Here is a 22,746-nt window from a genome sequence, read left to right as displayed (position 1 = left end):
CTGTGCTGGGTCCTTCACACGAGGATTCAGAGCAGCTTTCACATTACCAAGTGAAGATTATTCCACAATTGTTTACTACATGGAGGAATTTCTGACTCTTGAAAAATTCATCTGTATTATAAAATCCAGTTGCTTTCTTTCAAATGTACATAATTTCAAGCTTGTGAAAGACCTATTCCTGTAAAGTCTTCTAGAAACAATTGGTAGATACCATGACTGTTACAGGGTATGCAAAAGTTTAAAGGCAACATGCACTGTTTTTAATGTGTCTTTTCAATTTCTTGTGTCTCCTTCTTTCTCTTGTGAAATATAAGACAATTTTGCTTTGCATATGCAGGGAAGAAGTCCTATAGTAGTGTGTTCAACGCTTGGATAGAATAGCTTTTTGATATGATTTGGTACTGGAACTCAGGTAGAAGACATGATTCATGCACTAGTAGTTACAATTTTGAGAGAAAATTATTTTCTGAAAACAATTGCATTTTTTTGTATACAGGCTTAAAATGCATTCCTCTCTTATTCCTGACACCTGATATGAGAAAGAAGTAGTGTCCATCAAGTATGAAACGTTCCAATACAGCAAAATCATCTTCTGAAAAGGGGTAAGAGCAATTTTCAAAGAAGCTGGTATAGCTTACGAAAATTATCACACAGGAATAATAAAACAGAATCCAGTTTATGTGGGAATCCAGTGTATGTGGGAGATTATCATGACTTTAAATGTATTCATACAAGTTTCCACTCTGCTGGAGGGAGGAGCAGGTAAACCACCCGTGATTAATCAAACCCTGTCTCTCGTAAGTTATGTGGGTAAAGGTGATTCTGGAGGGAGACAAAGGGACATAGGTTAGCAGGTGTCCTCATCTTGCTTCCAATCCTGATTGCAGAAGTCTATAATTTTGTACAGCGGTAGAATAAGCCCAAGGTAATATAACATAATTGAGATTAGTCTGAAATAGGCACCTTTTCAGGTGCTCCGAGCTTGATTCTTCTGCGGTTACTCACAGTGGCCATGTCAGAAGCTCTATTTGTAAGCAACAATATACCATTAGCAGGAAAGGTTGGTGGAAATCAGACAGTGGTACATCAGATTCACCCTGTTTATGTTTTAAAAATAATAATAATAAAAAGATAATAAAAAAAGTTGAGGTTATTTACAGTATGGTCATTTATTGAAGCAGATTTTTCTGTTTGTTTGTGTTTGGGTTTTATTTGGGTTTTGGTGTTTTTCGTTTGGTTGGTTGGTTTTGGTTTTATGGTTGGTTGGGGTTTTTTGTTTGTTTCAAGGTGTTAATACGCTTTAAATTTCACATCTTCGTGCTTTTCTTAACTACTATGGTTAGTGACATACGTACATACCTATAAGCACAAGAGACAAGTCTGGATTGGGGACTCCAATGCAGAGCCATACGAGAAGCACCGGTTGTAAAAACCATCCCAGGGAAAAGAGCAGGTAACGCGCCCCTCGGGGGTGCGTGTACGTGTGTTGTTGGTTTTTTTCTTTTAATTTTACTTTCTCCGTCGTTTTGGCCGCAAGCAGCCCCAGCCGGGGGTGGTAGGCAGGTTACGGTACCCCCGGAGCAGCGAGGCCGGGGATGAGGGATGCGGGAGGCGGCGGCGGGAGCGCGTCCCTCCCACCGCCCCGGGGCGCGGCCTCGCCGGCGCCACCGCCCCGCGCCCCGCCCGCACCCGCGCACGATGGAGCGCAGGGTGGCCCGAGAGTTCCGCCACAAGGTAAGGCAGCGGAGACAGCCGGGGTCGCCTCCCCGGGCCAGCAGAGGCTGCGGGAAGAGCAGCCCCCCTGGCCCGGGCACGGCTCCCGGCAGCGGGGCGGGCTGGCGGCGCTGCCGGAGGGAGAAGGGAGAAGCGCGGGGGACTTTGCGCGGAAAAGCGGGCGGCAGCCGCCTGTGAGAGGATGATTAAAATCCTTAGAAAGGGAGAGAAAAGGAGAATATTCCCCAGTGCATGAGCTTTTCCGGGGCTCGATAGAATTTGTGTTATGTTAATACCACGCCGCGCCCGGTCCAGCTCAGGGCAAGGCAGCAGCGCAGGTGCTGAAGTCCAGGCGCTGGCAGTGCCCATCCCAGCCCTGCGAGCACCCAGTTCCACCTTAACATTCCCCGGTGCAATTATGCCTGTGCAGTCATGTGTAAATGCACTTGATACATGGAGCGACTCGGTCTGCCTGGCACGTCATTTTGTCATTCACCCAGTTAAATAAGTGCTCGGCAGAGCGCAAAATTGTATGAGCAAAGGAAGCTCAAAAAAGCTCTAATTAAGGAAACGAGGAGGAAAATAGTTTACGTGTTTAAGAGATGTTTTTTTGCGAAGCTATTTAGGATTCTGTCCTAAATTAAAATTTTCAGTACTGCTTTGGGGGTTTGGGCGGGTTTTGTTTGTTTTTTTTGGAGGGGTTGTTTATTTGCCTGTTTTTGTGGAGGAGGTTTTTGTTGATTTCGTTTTCTGTTTCAGGGTTTTTTTAGTCAGCTAGAAAACACAATTTCTTCAAAGTAATGTGATGTTATATAGAAGTATCTGTCACTTAGTAACAAACCCATTAACTAAGGGATTGTTAGGATGAAGTAGAGGGAATACAAAAAGGACTGTAGCCATCTAGCACATTATTTCTTGCTACCTATTACTGTATAACTCAGCAGTGAGTTGTGCAGCTTATCTATAAAGACTCTGTTTTCTAGGCGGATGGTTACCAGCTTGAACTTTAAACCTTTTCCCTTTCATTACTGCTATAATTCATAAATCATTCAAGTCCCACCCCAATAACGTAAGATGTATCATCAGTGTTAGTTCAAACAGGTAGGATTCAGATATAAGTGAAAAATTTATCTGAGATAGAGGATCCTGTAACAGGTCTTTTCTTTAAATTATTTTGTATCATCCTGCTTCTAGTGGCCTCTGTGACATCCAAAGGCTTGAATGCTTGCTTTTTCTGTGACAAACCATTAAAAATGCTCTGCCATAGGATCTGAGTTTCCTCAATTATTTTTCACTTTCTTTTTTTCTTTTTCTTAGCAATTTTAATCAGTTTTCCATATCAACCAAGTAGCAGTGTAGAGTATGTAATATATCCAAATATACTGACCAGCTCTTCCCTTTCCTTCAATAGTTTCTCAGTGTCTGTGTGGCTTAAATAGAAATGTATATTATTCTTTGAAAGCTTACAGATTGGGCTTGTTCTACAGTAGTGCATTATATATATATTATGTCATCTGAACTTGTTCCACACCAAAAAGTGCTTTTTCCTCCCCACAGCTTCTATTCTATTGAATAAACTTGTGTAGACTTGTTAAGATTTAATTTTTCTTTTGCATGTAAGTGCAGGTTTTGTGAAGACTTCTTATTAGAAGAATTAGAAATTATTAGAAACAATGCAATTCCTGTAGTAGTGCATCAGCAACTATTTATGCTCTAGGATTGTAAATAATTCTACTACAGTGAGGACTATTTAAATAAAAGAGAAAGGTTGAGGTTGGAAGGGACCTCTGGAGGTCATGTGCTCCAACCCTCATGCTCAAACACAGCCACCAAGAGCAGATTGTCCAGGGCTTTGTCCAGATAAGTGTTTTTTTTAAATATCCTTGTTAAAAAGGTGTGAAAATATCTATCCCATGCCTCCACAGTTATTTTCTTCAGAAACAGAGATATACTAAAATATTTCTGTGATCCCAGGCACACTATATCACCACTGATTTTATTTTGTTCTTGTTTTTTTTGTTGGGGTTTTTTGTTGTTTGTTTGTTTGTTTGTTTTTAAGATGGGGCCTATGATTTTTATAGGATTTATGAAATTTGAGTCAGGTTTTAGAAGCTGATGATAAGCCTAGGTAAAGCATATGTCTACAGTAAGCCTCTATCCCAAGGAATTTAAGGATCGGGAAATGGTAAGAGATGCAGGTGACTACAATGCAGTGATGGTGGAATAGAAGGCAACAGGAGAAGAATGACCCATTTGGAGAGACAGCCCAGAAGGGTTAACCCAGCTGTAGCATTCTGAATATATAAGAAGTCGTTTGCGGGTTTGTTTTTGTCCAGAGGATGAGGAAGTTGCTGGTTCAGGGTGAGAAGTGCAGGAAGACTGAATATTTTGTCAGAAGAAATGGCAGAATTTAGACACGGCCCGTCATTTCTGGAGAGGGAGTGGGGATGTGTCCATCAATTAGCATATCAGGAGGCAAATGGAATGTTGTTACTTCTTGCTTTCCCTGTCAGGAGAAGATATGGTGATGGTTTTGCCCTTAGCTGTGCAGGGTCCATGTGCTTGAACATTTAATGTTCTTCATGAGACACTGCTCTTAAAGCACCTTAGCTAGCACTGGAAATTCAGTTCTGTATACCAGAGCCAAAACTGACTTTGTTATATTTTTCCTGTTGGGGAAGTGAAAAATGGGTGCTGGACTTAGTTTTACATGTATCACCCCTCCTTGAGTCCGTGTACAATATCGTAGCCCAGTCCGTTTTGATCGCAACTGTTTTATTTCCTTTTATGGCAAACTTTATCCTCTGTGCTTTGAAATTCACTGTGAATAAATTGGCTTGCTCACTAATATTACTGTCAAGCAATGTTGACCTGCATGTAGACTTCTGGCCTTTAGGTGTTTTGAAAATGTTTTTTTCCAGAGGAGACAAGAAACAAAAAACCACCTGTATGTGAAGTCTTGCTGGCTTCAGAGAGCCAAGTGGGACAAAAGGAATGTGAAGCATGTACTGAGTTTAGAACATAATGCAAACCATTGCAAACCTAGAAAGAAAGTGCCTTTCTTTAAGTATGCAAATTGCTCCTCAGTCTTCACGTCACAGTAATATTAGCCTTTAGGTCAGATGTAAATTGTTTTCCTAAACATCAAGCTTCTTCAGATGTAAAACTAATGTGATGTGACCTCTCACTGCACGTAAGATTAGTGGGGGTCTCACTATCACTGGATATAAATTGAACTCCTCATATAAGAGGTTTGGGGTGGTTTTTTTGCTTTAATTTACTGTAATTATCCAAGAGCAGGCACAGTAACATGACACTGGTTTAAGTGAATGTACTATTGGTGGGGGAGGAAAGAATAACTAGCAAGTTCTATCAGGTAAGAGCTGGAGCAAAGAGGAACAGAGATGTAGCAGTTTGCATAATGTTATAAGTGAGATCCTGAAACTGGTGGTTTGGACAACAGAACATAGATTATATCAGTATAGTGGTTTTATCTGTGACAGCATGTGCTACATTAATGAATGGCCAAAAAGGTTTCTGAAGACATTTATTCAGCAGTACAGTGATTATCAGGTAAGACTAATATTATATTATTGTAATAATACTACTGCCACATAGATATATATCAGCATTTGCCACCTTGTCCAGTTGTCGTTGTGCGACTTTGTAGGGTCTGTTGCAAAAAGATGTTTATCTTTAAAATTAATCTTAAAGCCTTTCCTTGATTAAATCTTGCTCTGTGGCTTAAGAATCTGTTAAACTCTCTTATGCTTAACATGTGTGGCTATTTAGTCAGAGATTTATGATAATGTCTTTGGGTTTTCAGGTTAATCTATTAATTGACAATGAAGCGGAGAAGGATTATCTTTATGATGTGCTGCGGATGTACCACCAGTAAGATCTAGCTTTATATGTGTTTGTGTTGAATTTTACTAATATTTTTAAATTTAAAGAGTGAATATTCAAGATTTTAAATTTTCTTCTATATGCTGCTAAAAATTTAGTTGAAGTAATACTTTTTATCCTGTTTAATGACATCTTGTGTTTTCACAGAATAACCTGTAGGCAAGCAAGGAGGAAGTTTGTAATCACCTATACAGTTACTTTGGTTTTTTAACTTGGTAGTTTTGTAAAAGAATTTGGTGGATTCATATTTGGGTAGTGTGGGAGGGGAAGCACCTGGATGATAAAACTGTTCTTAGGAAACAGGAAGAGAGCATTAATCTAATTCCTTAATATTTCCAAATAACGCTTATCTATTTGCTACAGAGATTTTCATTGACGTTGCTTTGCAGTAATTTTTGCTAAGTATCCAGATAAAAAAGTTGCAGCTATTTTTCAGAAAGCTGAAAAAATTTAGTCTTGGACTCTGCTTATCATGTTTAATGACTCTGGCTTATTACAACACAATGGTAAAAAATTGGTAAGGTGATAAGCCTATTATCAATCCTTTTGCTGATCTGATTTAAACCACAGTTGCTTTGGGCTTGTATCATTGCAAATGACATCAGCCTCTGATCCCTTGTTTTTCCAAGAAGATGAGAATGTATTTTCCACTCATCACAGAGAAGTGGCTCCGATAGACACTGTTTCCATTCATATCGTAATTAATAGCATCTCAGCTGAGTGAAATGTAGCCGTTTCCATCTGATGTTTGCCCTGAGCTATAGTTATGGGGGTATTCAGCTGCATATCTGATTCAGTTTCACTCAGGTCTGTCTAATTGCTTTTCCATTCATAAAGACTGTTGTTTGGAAAGCCGATTGATCCAGTAGCTCTGAATTATTTAAAATCTTCTTGCAGTTACAAAATTAACAATGCATACAGCAACTTTAATTTCCAAAATTGCAATGACTTGGGCAAAACTTTCAATATGTCTGTTAATGTATGTTCATGATATATCACTTTTTGGGAATACATGGTGAGATAATCCAGGGAAAAAAAACATACAGTTACTGTCGAAGGCTTAATGTCTTCTTCACTATGAATACCATTTCCAGAAGTATTTGATCTCTAATCTGTAATAATACTGTATGCCAGGGAATGTAAATTATAAGAAAGGAAACAGCAAATAATACAGAGTAAGTTTAACTGGGTATTCGATTAACTCCAGTAACTCCACTGAACCTTAGGGAGCTGTTCCTCCACCTCTTGCAGCTGAAAAACAAAGTATATTTTGTAGATATATAACTATCACAGTGCTGACAGTTATCAATAGGTTTTCTTTATTGGTTGATCGTCCTTCACATTTGATTTGGAGAAAAAGAATCAAAATTTAAGCCAAGTCTTTGCTCTAGCAATTGAGTACTGTGATTTTTTTTTTTTTCCTGGATTGAAACAATTTTTCAGTCCCCTAAGTTCAAGAAAGAAGGAGCTTGTAGCCTAGATTTATTTACAAGGATTCCTAACTGGTAAGGAAAAAAAAAAATCTAGTAGGCAGGTATGTCTAATCTGGAAAGTCATTTCTGAACAGTTCCATAACTCTTGTGAGGACTCTGAGAATGAAATTAAGGATGCCATCTATAAATGTGATGTGCATGATCTTAAAAGATAAAGTCAATGTATACAAGACTTCAGTTATTTTGGAGCAAGTAGTTGTTATTCTTCTTTACTTACAGAAGGCTTGCCTTCTGAGAGACGGTTTTGCTTTGGTTAAACCAATATCTGCATAAATAACTTTTTGAGTAGCTTGCAAGGACATGCAAATATTGAAGCCACACGTACAGTAACTTATAAAACGATGCTTTGTGTTGATTACCTGTGCTTGTTTTCTCACCATGTTTTTGCAGATCTATGAATCTTCCAGTGCTCGTGGGGGACCTAAAACTTGTGATTAATGAGCCAAGCAGATTGCCTCTGTTTGATGCCATCCGCCCACTTATCCCGTTAAAACACCAGGTGGAATATGATCAGCTGACACCCAAACGATCACGGTAAGAGAATGCAGAATAATGCAGCTAACTGGGCATAGTTATTTTACTTTTTGCTATATTTGCTAGAAGTACTGAAGCTACCTGAAATTGTTTGCCACCTACTTTAATCTAGTAAAAACAGGATAGAGGAGTAAAAAAAAAAAAAAAATTTTCTCATTTTTCCTGCATTTAGTAATAAAAAAATTCTCATAGCTCTAGCCCTCTGGAAGCAGACACGTTCAGTGGTTGCAGATGTCTTTTCATATGAATAACACTTGATGGCTTTAGTTAACACACATCCATCCAAACTTCAGTCAACTTGCTTTTTTGAGTGCCTAAATCATGTAGGAGGAAAAATAATGTCTAACTTCGATATGAAACATTATTGCCACAAGGTGTTATGCAGCTGAACAGTCAAGTGTCTTCCGTTTTTGCAGAAAGCTGAAAGAGGTGAGATTGGATCGTTTGAATCCTGAAGGGCTTGGAATAAGTGTGAGAGGTGGACTGGAATTTGGCTGTGGCCTCTTCATCTCCCAGTTAGTTAAAGGAGGACAGGCAGACAGTGCTGGACTTCAGGTAAGAGAATTACATTCATGTAATACTAGGCACTAAGGTTCTTTAACATTTGGAAGTTACCATTGCTAAGGTGCTCTTTGTTTCTTCTAATAAAATCCCTACGATCTGTAAGTCATGCATAGCCATAACCAATACCGTTATACAAGTGGTAAAACTGTTCATGTCACCATTTTTAATATGTACACTTTTTTTTTCCTTATTTGGGATATGATAATTTTTGAAGAGTAAAGATTTTTCTGTAATGTTAGTACTTCATGACTAGCAACAGCTTAATGTAAGAAGATAGAAAAAAAGATCTATAGGCTCTGTAAGAATGTTTTAAGTCCCCACATTCTGATTAAATGTAGAATGGACCTTATAAATACTAAAAGTGTTAATTCCACTTTGCACAGATATAATTTCTGTAATGGAATGTTTATTTGAACTTCATGTATACATTGTGGAGATTTCAGTTTATGCAATTAAAGGAAGATCCTATTTTTAACTGTTTCCAGTGTCCTCTGTACTGCATAGAATTGGAGATTTTGTGATTAGATTTTAGATACATGAACTTGCCAACAAGGGTGGCAAAAGTAATTATGTATAGAAACACTTTTTTTTTTTTTTTTTTAAATCAACCCTTATGCAATTTGCATTAATGGAGTTTTGAGTGTTTGGTTTATTTTTGAGTGTGGTATTGCTTAGTGAAGAGAGAAGTGAGCAATTGCTATGGCAGGTATCTGCATCTCTCTATGCCTTTGGATCGGATAAGGTGTATTAAAGGTCTGAGTTTCAGTGAAAAGGCTAATTTTAATTTGTCGAGTCTGAATATTTGCTGAAAGTATGGATGGTTAAGGATTATGTTTAATACTAGTACAAAATATATTAGGCTGGCATGACTCATTACAGTTTTTGATTGAACTTATGTTTTTTGTAGATGTGCTTCAGCATTACACCATGACTCCCCTACATTAAAAAAATTAATAAAAATAAATCTCTGTCAACAAGACAGTTAAGTTAGGATTCCATGTTTGTGTAACTCATGCTGAGAGCTTTCTGAAATATAAATAACTGTTCCTCTCTCTGTTTAAATGCATGAATGTGCCCTTTTGCTTGTGCGTTCATAGCTGTATATCAGATTTTTAGGATCACCATTGAATTAGTCTCATTTTCTGTCAATCTCCTCTAGACTGATGCATGACTGTCTCCCTGGGTGCTTTAGAAACTCCTTTGTAGAACAAAACCGTAAATTCTGTATGTAGTTAGAACTGAGAGGGTGAATTAGGACACCACAAACACTTTACTGTATGTGTTGTCAGCCTGCTTTTAAGCCTGAGATTTACCAGTTGATAACTCCAGAAAAGGACATTAATGTACCATCTCAGAGTTTGCACTGCACTGATTCATGTACCTCATCTACTGTGTTAGACATTGAGAATGGGAAGCGTAGACAGGAGTTGTTCCTGGGTTGTGGTTAGCTCATCAGAGATATTCCAGCTGCATCTTTCCTCCATTCTAGAAAACTGAGAAAAAGAAAAGACCAGTTGCTTATATGGCTTTTGAAAACATCTCCTGGAAAATACTGGAAGGCATTAATGATGCTGAGCAATAGAAGACTTAATAGCCACTGTCTTAAATTCTCATGCTAATATGTACATCTTAATACTGTTTTGCAGCTCTGCTTCTCAGCTTGTTGCAGATTAATATTTTGACATCACCACTAGATAAAGAGTTATGCTCAGTTGTTGTGTTACTGTAAGGATGTCACCTTTCTTGTTTTTTCATTACAAAAAAAGGCTGTGACTGAGGTCACTGCACTACATGTTAGTGTCAATGAATGGGATTGTAAAGGATCTTGGGGCTGGGCTGTACAAATTGTATTGCAACTCAGAATGGGGTTAGAGTTTGGCAGACATAGTAGGGACAATAAGGGGAAAATATACTTAAGACTGTGAATTTGTTAGTCTTAGATTGTATGAATTAATATGAGCAGAAGGTGCTTTGCAGCTCCTGCTTTGCAGCTTGACTTCTGTTTTTTGATATGTGGTGTTAAAGCTCAGCCTAAAGTGCCTGAATAATAGGTGGCACTAGGCACTTTCTGAACCTCACTGAATAACAAGACCTGACAGGCAGCCCATTGTTCTAAATTGCTGTCTCACAGTAAAGCCAACTGCTTCTGAAATTTCACCTACCTGCTTTATTTAACTAAATCTCTACGCATTTTCTGTCCCAAAAATGCTGTCTGAGAAAGGTATAATGATCTTTTATCATACCATCAGTTTTACATCCTGCTGCTTTAAAAAAAATCCAGTTAACTTTGCATGATTTCTCCTTAAAGTACTTTCCAAGTTGCATCAAAATGACTGAATAATCATGGAGGCTCACTGTGACACTTGTAGTTTTGACCCTTTTTTGACTACAGTTTCTCTAAAAGGCTATGTTTTGTTCTTTCATGAAGAAGTGTACTTCATCTCCCCACCCCCCACTGCTTTCCGATACTTATGTGTGTGGGGATTCTGCTGAATACAAAGAGATGGAGATTGGTATGAATAATGGAAGTGGTAGAAGTATACAAAATGTGAAATTTGAAACAGTTGATATCATTATATAAACCTTTCCATTTCCTAGAAGCACTGTATATTGTATTTCTTATGTTAGAAGCTGCAAATAATAGACATTTTGCTTGGGAAACATTAGGTTTGCATCTTTTTTTCTGAAAATTCTGTCATCTCCCTGTTTAATAGGGAAAGGGGAAACTGTGATATATAATACTAAAGTAATTGTTAATGTTCTACTCTACTCAATCCTGCAGACTTTTGTCTCTACTGCTTCAGATTCATTAGGTTGGTATGCCCGTACAAAAGTAATGAAATATATGAAAACTACTATTTATTACCCCAGTATTGGACAACTTTGTTCAGGGGAAGCTGTCCAAGTGTCCTAAAGAGAAGCAGTTTGTTATGTGCCTGTACATCTCCTGTAGTTCAGCCTAGGTTGGGTTATTTCTAAAGCACCCTCAGTCATTGCCAGTCAATAATACAAATGTCATTAGGTTGAATGAAGAGGGCTGAGTTTCAGAAATTAAATGACAGTCTATTAAAGAGGAGCATTAAAAATATCTGTATGGGAAAAGCGTGTTCCCATACTGGATGGAAAAAGAAAATACACTCTTGTGGTGCCTTTTAGGGAGATGATACAATGTTAACAGATATGGTTTGCTTAGTGAATGATGATCCTCAGAGCAATGCTGATCCAGAAGCCCCATGATGGCCCTGACATTTGCAGTCCTGAAACTGGGGTGCTTCTGTGTGTTAAGGCATTGCAGTTAAAAACAGTAAGATAGGTTACCCGTTTAAAGAGTTGGGCTTGTGCTAACCCAGACTCCATGGTCGGTTATAGCCTGCACGATGTGGAAGATGTGAGTAAATGAGGGATCTTGAACTAAACAAAACCCAAGCAAAAAGCACCCCTTCCCCCAACACATAAGATCAAGAGAAAAGTTATACACAAACTTCCAGTACTTTTTCAACTGAGTAATCCAGAGAGATGCCAAAGACAGGAATGGAGAAAGCATTTTGAGCATTTTGGTACCAAGGAACTCTACCTTCCTTTGAAAAGCAAAGGTCACTTGCTTTCCTACTAATATAGCCAGCAGGATTCTAAATAGACCGAGAGTCTTTATGGTTTGTAGAGTCTTTGTAAGTCTTTATACACAGTACCACAAGTCTGACTTATCCCTGGGCAATTTTGCTTCCAGTTCTAATCCCAGTCCTAAAAGCATGTTATTCACAATGAGTTTTCTAAGTTTCAAGGGCAGTGAAACAGCACTAGAGTAAATTTTTAGATTTGTAGAACATCCTAACTTTGAAGAGACCCGCATGGATCATTGAAGTCTGATTCCTGACCCTGCACATGACAGCCTCAAGAATCACACCACGTTCCCGAGGGTGTTGTCCAAATGCTTCTCGTCCCCTGGGGAGCCTGTTCCAGATAAACCTTCTTGGTTTTGGGGTGAGGAACTAGCTTAGAATTTGGTGGTGTATTTTCACAAAAAAGAGGACTGCAATTGCATGGCTAACAGGCCTGTGGGATGAATGGATGGATGGATGGATAGAGTTTGGAACGTTTGGAATGAGCTGGTTAGGGGAGTGTTCTTTCATGGTGAGAGCTATCAGCTGTGCAACTCTAGACTGCAGATCCCATGTGCTTTTCCTTGTCAGATTCTGCATTTCTACCACAGGTTGCGTGTTCAAAACCCTTCAGTACTGACCACTTTCTGCTCTTATTAAAGATAATTTTAAAAATCTGACTGGCTTAAAAACTTTCAAGCTCTTGAGAATGCAGGCCATTGCCCTGGATGAGATTTTTTTGGATGCCCAGCAGAGGGAGTGGATGTCCCACTGGTCAGGGGCTGGAGACAACAGTCCTCGTGTTTTGCCCCTGCAAGTGAGTTTTCTTCTGCAGCACAGTCACATACTGTGTTTTCTGCGCTTTTATAGCCTTCTGATGCTCTATTGTGTCAGATAAAAATTGTCATCTTCAGTGGAAAATGTGCTACATGAGCTATGATGGTAGATTGGATGTGCTGTTAATGTTTTGTGTAATATTGCAGAGCATGTGGCACTTCTCAGAAGAATTACAAAAGCTTGTGAAACAACTAAAGAAGATAAGTGGGTAGTTTCTTCTTTTGTTTGTGGGTGTTTTTTCAGTTGAACAGATCACAATAGGAAGATTCAGTAGCACTTATTACATATGAAAAAAGGCAGAAGGTCATGGCCCAGTGTCCCGTCACACAAGGGTAAACCTGTCACAGTGTGTGTTAATGTGACAGTCTCTAAGACACAGACTATGTTGAGGAATTCCTACTCCCAGTTCCACTCCTTCCTCTCACATAAGTGTGGTGATGCAAATTTAGGCCTTCAGCACTGAGCTGTGCAGTGCCAAAGCAGGAATCCCCAGCTATGGCCTTTTTCTTTTTCCTAAAACTGTTACTAAGGTACAGGGAAGCTAGTCCTCAGTGACCTAAACTGTGGCTTCAATTTTTTCAGTCCCAGATACTCCCATCAGCCTTGTGTGCTGGAGAAAACAGTGGATACACTGTGTTATTTAGTCTGCTCAGACACAGTAGACCACTAAGAATGGTGCCATTACCTCTGTCGTTTCAGTGACAGTAAAGTTGGACTAGAAGTATCTGACTCAAAAGAAATAAAACAAAACTTATATTACAAGAAATAGGTCCCAGGCTTATCTAAGGTGGCACAGTCTTGACAAATGCATTGAATTAATGTAATACTCTTGTGAATTCTTTATGTAAAGTTCATTCTGTAAGCAGATTGTGGGTTTTGGGGTTTGCACAGCGGCAGGTTTTTTTGAGTGGTTAGGACTGAACGAAGTTTCTAATTTCTTCCTGTTCTTGGTGAGTCTCCTGTGCCTCTGGCATTCTGGAAGAGCCAACTTTTCTGATCTTCTGCAGCAGCAGTTGAAAGTATGTTCACAACTAATCTTGGTACCAGGGACTGGTGCACTGGCAGTGAATGAAGGGGAAGTTCTCCCCACATCAGAACTAGTATAGCCAGTCTTTACTAATTTTCACCAAGCATGTTATGAACCTGCCTTTTCCTCCAAACTTTTTAGTCAATAAAGGTCTTCATTAAGACTGTAAAAATAGTGGTTTTAATTTGTAGCATAAGAACCTTTTCCAGACCTAAAGTGAAAGCACAGAGCCTCGCAACAAAGTAATTGTAGATATTTCTTTTTAACAAGTATGACAGTGCATTCCACCCACATTTTGTTGATTAAAACTAGTTGCTTTAGCTTTGATGAAACTTGAAATCAGCCTGATGCAGATACCGGCATAGAAGACTTCAGCCTAAAATGAAATGTGGGAGCTTGAAACCTGAGTCTTCAAATGGAACGTTTTAGGCAATGATTAACTAGTATCAATGCTGCCATGAAAACAGACACATTTGTGAGGAGGCACACAAAGTGTCATTGATTAAAACCAAATCCTGTGCTGTTGATGTTAATGAGAAAAGTCCCATCAACTATCAGCATGACATTTTGATACATTTTACATAACAAATATTCAGAGTAGTTTAGAGGAAACGCTACCAGAGAGCAGCGAAGCCGAAGTATTTGACTTTGTCCTTGTAGAGATCAAAGTACAGAGGTATAAGAAGATACTGTTGGTGGTTTGTTAAAGTTGTTTCCTAGTAATCATTTGTATATCTTATTGTGCAGTGGATTGATTTGTGGTGCCTAGTGGAAGAAGTCGTGCGCCAATTAGTTTTTATAGTGCCATGCCACGTGGTTCATGTTAAGTAAAAGTCTTTGTTAGTAAAAGTCTAGCCAGGACCTGCATTTTTCAGTCTTATCTTGAACAGCTCGTAAGGCTCATCCTTAAATGGAATGGGCAATGTTTCCATCACTGATTTCTTCTCAGCCTCCCTAGCGGAGAGGGAATTTATTAGGCAGAATTTATAGAAACTTGGAAATTTCTAGTCTAGTCATCATAGCATATCAAATTTCGATTTATACTACAGGAAGGGAAGCCTTTTGATTGTATTCTGATAAATAAATAAAATTTGGCCTCCCTGTCTATTCTACATAGTAAATTGAACACTGCCAGGGAATGTTCTTGGGGTGCTGCTGTTTGATTGCCGATAAATATTAGTGTGGGCCCCCCAAAAAGGCAAAGAGGTAAACACCATTAAAATAACATATCTGAATCCAGAATCAGGCAAGGTAATAAGACCAAGTGAAAGTTTCCTGCTGATCAAAAATAGTTAAAATGGTGCCTCAGAAAACAAGATAATAAAAACAAAGTTAAACTGCTGAAGTGTAAAGGAAAAAAATCACTCCAAAATTATTTGAATTAACACATGGCCACTTGTATTTAAGGTAATCTGTGGAGTACAAATCTGATGTGTAGAGACTAGATAGTATTTATTAAATTGTTATTTGGCCACTAATCTGCCTTTTGATGTTCAATATCAAGACCACACAAATATAGGTAAATCTGATCTGAACATTACCTGAAATTCAGAAAGTCTTCAGGACTCAACAGTATCAAACCTTTGCATCAAAATTATTACTGGATTGTATCGTTGCTTGAAAACCTTTTAAAATATTAATTGACCATTATTTTTTCTTCCCTCTTTCGTTTTTGAGGTTGGAGATGAAGTAGTTCGTATAAACGGATATTCCATTTCATCGTGCACACATGAAGAAGTCATAAACCTCATTCGTACAAAGAAAATAGTGTCCATAAAAGTAAGACGTAAGTAACATGAAAAATCACCTCTATCACCAAAGATTACTAATAGATTACTGATTCTTATTAACAGATTGCTGATTATCTGTAGAAACTTAAGAGTATTTTTCTTTTTCAGATGTTGGCATGATACCTGTCAAAAGGTAAGGGTATTTCATTTGAAAACAGATTAGATTGCTTATTTTCACTTAGCCTCTTGTATCCAAAAAACTGGTGTTTTTTGGATAAGAAAATGTTTTGAATGATGATTAAAATTTCACTTTCTTTGTAATAAATGGGCAGATGTCTTCTTTGATGAATCTGACTTTTTATGCCAGTTGCCTCCTTAACCCTTTTGTATTTCCTCGTTTTTCATGGATATTTCCTGGAAATTTAATTATCAATGTGCCTGCCTTAACAGAGAGCTCCACTGCTTCTTTACATATGTAGCATCTGAGAATTGCTTCAGAGTTTAGAAAAGTTTAGAATTATTGTCCACTTTTTTTTTTTTTTTTTTGAAAAGTTGAATCTTTAAGTGGAAAGTTTCAGAAATTTTACTGATGGGAGATGTCTGTCTGCATAGACATCTGTGTAAGCTGTTTGAGTTGTTATGGTTGTTTTTACAGTCTTTCTTAGAGTTTCCTGAAATTGTTTCACTTAAGGAGGTTTTATCCATTTTATCTTTGACCAGATTTACTAGCTTAAATAATTGTATTTTTGTTTGATGTTTTATTTGAATTGCTAGCAAATAAACCAGTTGTTGTGAATGGTATTTAAAGGAAGTTGTGGATGCAAAATAGAAGGCCACATTCAAAAGAAGCTTCTTGAGTACATTGACATTTATTTGTGCCATTATTTTAAATTGCTTTTTCCTTCCAGTTCAGCAGATGAACCCCTTAAATGGCAATATGTAGATCAGTTTGTGTCGGAATCTGGGGTAAGAGATCAATATTTTATTAACATTCCTTCTGGGAAATCTGTAATGATTCTGAAACAATTTCTCCTCCACCCTTATCAGAGAAACTATTGTTTATATTTCTATGATGCAGTATCTTGTTACAAGTGTTCTGTGAAAAACATCTTTTGTGATATGAAATTATTCTAGAACTATTAAGTAAGAAAAGGGCAGGACACAAATGAAATAGCTTTTACTCAGTAATTGGTACTTTATTTTGCTTGAGCTTATTAACTTCCCAGGCTGTAGTTCTCCTGTATAAATCTTTATCAGATTATTTTGCCTATATTAGATATATTAGTGGAGGAATGACAACTTTGAATGCAAGTGACTTCTAAGGGTTGCAGCAGTGAAAAGAAACACTACAATTACTGTTTAGCTTTCAGGAAGAAAGACTTAGTTAAATAGTGAACGCTATCATGCATTTCTCCAGCCCTATTGTCAGGGAACAGCTAAATGATTACTTTGCCTTATCACTTTCCTCTAATTTTCATTCAACCTTTTCTGAAGACAAAGTTTGACTATTTAAGTAATCTTCTCCAAACAGATAAGTTCAGTCTTTCACCTTAGCCATGCAGATCCACTGAAATTACTCTACTTCACATTCATTTCCAGTAAGATAGGACCATGGAAGAATCTTATCTTGATGTTGGCAGGGTTTTGTTCTGGCTACAGGAAATTTTATAGTAGTCTTGATATGAATTCAAGACAGGGTAACATCTGCAACATTTTTTAATTCCTTTATAGGAAGGAAAAGGCAGTGTGGCTGGACTTGTTTCTTCTGGAGGGAGAGACAGTAAGGAGAAGAAAGTCTTCATCAGCTTGATTGGTACAAAAGGCATGGGATGCAGGTGCATACACATTTGTTATTTAATGTCACTGGTTTATTAAGTGAGACATTCAAGGCAGTTATTTCCATCCTTTGTTTCTATGATATCATGAAATTAAGGATCTATGCTGGATCAGAAAGGCAAATTGCAGCAACAGGATATCTGTGGCACAAATTACCTATTTTCAGACAATGCATAAATACCTGTGTTAAAATTTCTGATATTAAAAAAAAAAAGTAAAATTTAAAAATACAAGCAAGCTGAAAGTGACCTAATACAAACTGTCATGGAATTGGATCTTTTAAATGCTTTTACGTTTTTAAATACTTCAAATGCTGCTTGGTGACATAGCAAGTTCCAGGACTGTCCACTGTCAGGTTCACTCCCTGAACTGGACTGCTTCCTGTGACCCTGTTCAGAACTAAGACACCACCATAAAGCTATATTTAGTTCCCAGAACTAATGTTGAATCTGCAGGTTTTTTTAGAAACATGATTATCTGATTCTCAGACTCCTATCCTTGCACTAGTTATGGAGGTTTTGGGATAGAAAGGATATTATAGGATTTTTTATATGTTTAGGACTATATAGTTGAAATTACCAGGAGTTTACTTTCATGTTATCTGGAGGATATAAAGACTTTTAAAAATTATTTACAGACCTGGAAGGGTGGTTCAACATCACTTATTGGATATATAATCTACAAAAGTAGTTTCTGTGTTTAGGCCCAGCTTAAATGGTGGCTTAAAGTTTCCAAGCTAGATGTTCAACTAGTTGAAACATCCTTCTTGCTTCTAATAAATAATCCTAAAAAAGTAACATGGCTTCATGCACAGAGTATACTGCAGTTCAGTGAGTTAACATGCAAGCAATTAGTAATTCTTCATTGTGTTGCTTGTTTTCAAATACTGTTGGTGTCCAGTGCCTTAGACAGTGTAGGTCTGTATACTGTGTTAGTTGCAACATCTAAGGCAAAATCCAGAAGCTTGAATATTTTCCTTTTAGCTTTTTCTTAAATAAGAGTTTTATGCTGTAAAAAATAGAAAAGCAGTATGATAAACTGGTATGGTGTTTGTTTCAGAGTGGGCTAATACCATAAATATTCTTTTCTCATAAGTTATTTTTGATTTAACAACTAAAACTATTCACTGTATTACACTGTGTTATTCTATAAGTATCATCCTAAAAATATTTTTTTTATATTACCAGTATTTCCAGTGGTCCCACACAAAAACCAGGCATTTTTATCAGCAATGTTAAGCCAGGTTCTCTTTCAGCAGAGGTGGGCTTAGAGGTGAGTATGTCACCTTCCAGGGTAGGGACCACAAGGGCCTCTTGTTTGGTATTTGCGACTTCAAGGGTTCTGGATCACTGTAAAGCGACTAGCTGGGTTGGTTTTTGTTATTTTGGTTTTTTTCCCCATGGAAGAGGAATACCTTTTGGCTACGTTTCAAATGCAGCTAATTTCCTAAAATTTTAAGAACATGAATGACCTGGGTCAGACCAAAGCTCAGGATTCAATCTCAGTCAGCGGCAATAGGAAATGCTGGTAGGGGAGAATATGGAAGCCTGACAAGTTTCTGGTCTGTTCCCCTTGTGCTGTGACAGTACCTGTGATTACTGTATTAAGAATGTTAGAAAGCAAATCTCTTTCTATTTTCATTTAATATATGCACTAACTTAGCATCTGTACTAAAATTTGTATTAATTTCTTTAGGTTGGTGATCAGATTGTTGAGGTAAATGGAGTGGACTTTTCTAATGTGGATCATAAAGAGGTAAGATCAAGTCTTTCTAATTCCCTGAATTTGTAGTTGTCGGCTTATTAAACATCTGTCTGATTTTCCTGGACATAAAAAATTGATTTTCATACTAGACTGCTAACTCAAGGAATTGAACTAAGCATGGGCAGGTGGAGATTTTCATATCTACCACCCTATTTAGTTCAGGTGGGGCTTCTGGAAATACCTTGACAACCAGCATCTTCCATTGAATATATACTAGCCTTTTTTACCACTTGTTTAAGGCTGATTTTTGTTTTGTTTTAATTTGCAGGCTGTCAGAGTGCTCAAAAGTAGTCGTACTTTGACTATCTCTGTGGTAGCAGGCGCTGTAAGTAGTATATTTGTAAAAGCAGAACATTTGTGAAAATTTCTATCTGGGCAAATAAATAGTCAAAAAAAAAAAAAAAGATAAAAGCTAAACCTCTGTTTCTTTATAAGGTCTGTACCTCTAAATTCTGTCAAACCAGGGAGGGTTGAGTGGCTTTTGGTTATTTTATACCATTCAAAGTGTTCTCAAATAAAACAGTTTCATGATTGAGGCCAATTCAAAACAGTTCCCTTTACAGTGGAAATTAAGTTTATCATAATGGCTTTTCGTGTTTGAGAGCTTCTGTTCGAATAGATATCTGCTTCTGCTGCAACATGAAAGGTGAATTGGATTGGAGTCAAATCCTGAATAGCTGATGTCTTAGCCTTATTCCAAATTAATTCATTGTGTAACTGTTTATCTGATCTATTTAGTGTATCAACGCATTGAAAATTGTTCAGTTTTCCATTTCCACTGTTTTTTTACAACAGAACTTTAAGCCTTTGGGGCTTAATCTAAAGCCAGCTGAAATTAATTAAATCGTCTCTTTGACTTCAGTGTGACTTTTAATAAATGTCTGAATGTTTTTTAACTGCATTAATCCTTCCTATTGCAAAGCGTGCAGTTATATACAAGAGGATAATCAACTTCCATAGACTAATCAGAGTTGGTGTTTTCTAATTGTCTTGCAACTGAATTAAATAAGGAAAAAATATTTAATAAACCACTTCAGCTGCTGCCTAAGGGTTCATGTATGCTGTGTAGCTATGTTAAGGAATTATTGATTTTTTTAAACTGCTCTTACGGTAACAAAATATGTAGTTGTTCAAAGACACTGTAGACCTTGTTTAAACAAATCCAGACACCATAATTAAGCTCCAGGAGCTCAACATCCTAAGGACTTAGTTTCAACTCCCAGATATGTTACCAACCATTAGAAAAGATGAGATCTACGCCAGTGTGCACCGCTGGGGTTCTGTCCTTAGAACAGCAAACTGTTGCTACGGAACTCTTCTCTTCCACGCTCCTTCGCTTTGCCTGTCTCCCCTTTCCTCAGTACACATCTTTGTACTGAGGAAGAGATAGCAAAAGGAAAGAATTTCCCTACTCCTGGTTTTCATCAGCAAAAACCACAAAGATACAGAGGTACTCTTCAATGCCCGCTTTTGTTTAAGCTGCCCACTTTGAGCCTTAGAGGCATGAAAAATCCTGCCTTCCTAATTAACATGGGATTTTAATTTCAGAAATGAAAATTAGATAAAGGTTATCAGTGTTCCACTATGGAAATATCTTTCTTGAATAGGAATTAGTGCTGTTGTCTTAACTGTAAAGCAAATGAAACAGGAACAGAAACAACTGAAACACATAAACTATAAAAAGTTTTGTGTTTGGGTTTCCTGAATGATGGTACCTTTTCGCAGCAGCCAAGCATAAGAATATTAAAACACAGTAACTATGTAGTTGTCTTCACACTGGGAATCATTCAGTGTGCTGTTCTCTGGCATTTCATTGCTCAGTTAGATTTGAAGAAAGTATAATGTCAATTTTTTTTCTGGGTGACACACTGAGCGTGTATTTGGCATGACCCCTACACTGTTGTTGCTGACTTCAGTAGTTGCATGACTCCTATGAGATGTTAAGCACATCATAACTTGGAGTATGAAATTGGAATAGCTCTTTGGAGTGGTCAGGTCTTTCAGGGTCTTTCAGGATGTATTCCTCAGAAAAAGTGATGTGAGGAAATGGCAGATGTGCTCGTATGTAATTGCTTTTTGAATTATTTCCTAAAAGAACAACATTCATGAGGTTTTTTCACTACTGATTTGGGTGGTGGTTGTGATTGCAGGGAAAGGATCTGTTCATGACTGAAGAAGAAAGACAAAGAGAAGCACGTCTCCGTGAGCAAGAACGCCAGGAGTTAATGCATCAGAAGCGGCTTGCGCTGGAGACAAACAAAATCATCAAAGAGCAGCAAGAGAAAGAGAGAATGTAAGGACTGTGTGTAGGACAGTCCGAAAAACTTAGCTTGGATTTGGAGAGGGCATGGAAGGCAGGAGCACACTGTGATTTCTGTGACAATTCTCACAGAAGTGAGAAGATTCCCAACTTAGATTAACTTGGTTTTGCTGTTGCAGAGTCTCTGCTCCTAAAATGCCCTTCCTGTGGTGCTCTTGACATTCTGTGTTTTCAAAGCAGACATCATTCCAACCCATCTTGAGTAGAAGGGTCACTTTGCTCCCCAGCTGTCATACCTCTGTGATTCAATGTCCTTATTATCCAGATGGTCAGGAATCACCTCAGGGTTCCTATGAAAGCTTACTGAACCCTTGGTATCTTTAAGATGACTTAAAGATTTTCCTCAATATGTTTTTATTTACTGTCTATATCTTTTACTAACTGTATGCTGACACACTTTGTCCAAGTTCTTACTCAGAAGATACTATTTTTATCATGGTGTCCTAATTCCTCTTATTACAGAAGAAAACTGGAGATTTCCCAGAAGGCTGCAGAGGAAGAAGAGAGATATCGCAGAGAAATAGAGCAGTAAGTAAAAACCTGACATAGGCAGTACGCCACCTGAAGAAGGGTTCTTTTATATTGGATCTGGGTGAAAACATTCTGAGTGCTCCTTTTTAATAAAACTGTGTAATATTTCCATTTAGCTAAATGTAGGGTCCAGTGCATATCAGTAAGTACACCACTGCTACAGAATAGGAAACTGATCTGAAAATCAGCATGGAAAACATAAGGCTTATGACAATAATAAATTCAATGTGAAATTGAAGTTGAGCACTTATTTTAAAAATATGTTTTTAATATATAGAGAAACTTAAGGAAGTTTTGTGTCTCTAAACTTGTTTACTCTGTTGTCTACACTTGATTCTAACTGAAAAAAATTAGTACTGCTATGAAGCAGATCAGGGAAAAGACAGAGAAGAATCACTAAAGAGTTGGAAAATATGAATATCCTCGGGGAGTTGAAGAAGTGTCCACTTACCTTATATATTAAAAAAAACAAAGCACCGGTAGTTTGTTCATGATTTATAAGATGGAATTTAGTAGTCTTTTCAGTCTGTCAGACAGTTCTGAAAACAAAAGCTATTTAGAGTTAGACAGGGGAGGTTTATGTTAGATATTGAAAAAAGGGGTTTGCCCAGAGTTTGGTTGGGTACTGGAACAGGCTACACAGGGAAGTAAGCACCAAGTAAAGCACCAAGCCTGACAAAGTTCAAGTGTTTGGACAATACTCTAGGGCACATGGTGTGACTCCTGGAGATGGTCCTGTGCAGGGCCAATGATCCTTGCCAATCCCTTCCAACTCGGCATATTCTGTGATTCTGTAAAATAAGGACTATGTGTCGCTAATTGACTCGAGTAGAAATTTCAGTCATCATCAATTTTAACTAGGCTTTTGCTTTTCTAAGGTGAGAATTAATTA

At 37.8% G+C, this 22,746-nt stretch overlaps 1 protein-coding gene across 4 annotated transcripts in view; it reads left to right on the top strand.

The window, feature by feature from the left end:
* Positions 1-1,656: 1,656 nt before the first annotated feature.
* The window catches only part of USH1C (USH1 protein network component harmonin), a 47,966-nt gene continuing 26,876 nt past the window's right edge, over positions 1,657-22,746 (top strand). For 2 of the 4 annotated variants that reach the window (XM_027904388.1, XM_027904389.1), the window contains exons 1-13: positions 1,657-1,734; positions 5,540-5,607; positions 7,503-7,646; positions 8,063-8,201; positions 15,351-15,459; positions 15,572-15,596; positions 16,312-16,369; positions 17,135-17,238; positions 18,427-18,511; positions 18,935-18,994; positions 19,272-19,328; positions 21,154-21,296; positions 21,786-21,851. In XM_027904388.1, coding sequence (XP_027760189.1) covers positions 1,699-1,734; positions 5,540-5,607; positions 7,503-7,646; positions 8,063-8,201; positions 15,351-15,459; positions 15,572-15,596; positions 16,312-16,369; positions 17,135-17,238; positions 18,427-18,511; positions 18,935-18,994; positions 19,272-19,328; positions 21,154-21,296; positions 21,786-21,851 — 1,094 coding nt within the window. In that variant the 5' untranslated portion in view covers positions 1,657-1,698. Of the gene's footprint in view, positions 1,735-5,018; positions 5,287-5,539; positions 5,608-7,502; positions 7,647-8,062; positions 8,202-15,350; positions 15,460-15,571; positions 15,597-16,311; positions 16,370-17,134; positions 17,239-18,426; positions 18,512-18,934; positions 18,995-19,271; positions 19,329-21,153; positions 21,297-21,785; positions 21,852-22,746 lie in introns of those variants that run through there. The other 2 variants (XM_027904387.1, XM_027904386.1) reach the window with 2 other exon arrangements.

This window comes from Empidonax traillii, unplaced genomic scaffold (assembly GCF_003031625.1).
Source record: "Empidonax traillii isolate 1590-97213 ecotype Southwest subspecies unplaced genomic scaffold, ASM303162v1 scaffold1050:size236492, whole genome shotgun sequence".
In the NCBI taxonomy this organism is placed as follows: Eukaryota; Metazoa; Chordata; class Aves; order Passeriformes; family Tyrannidae; genus Empidonax; species Empidonax traillii.
This window is presented reverse-complemented; position numbering and strand designations above follow the sequence as displayed.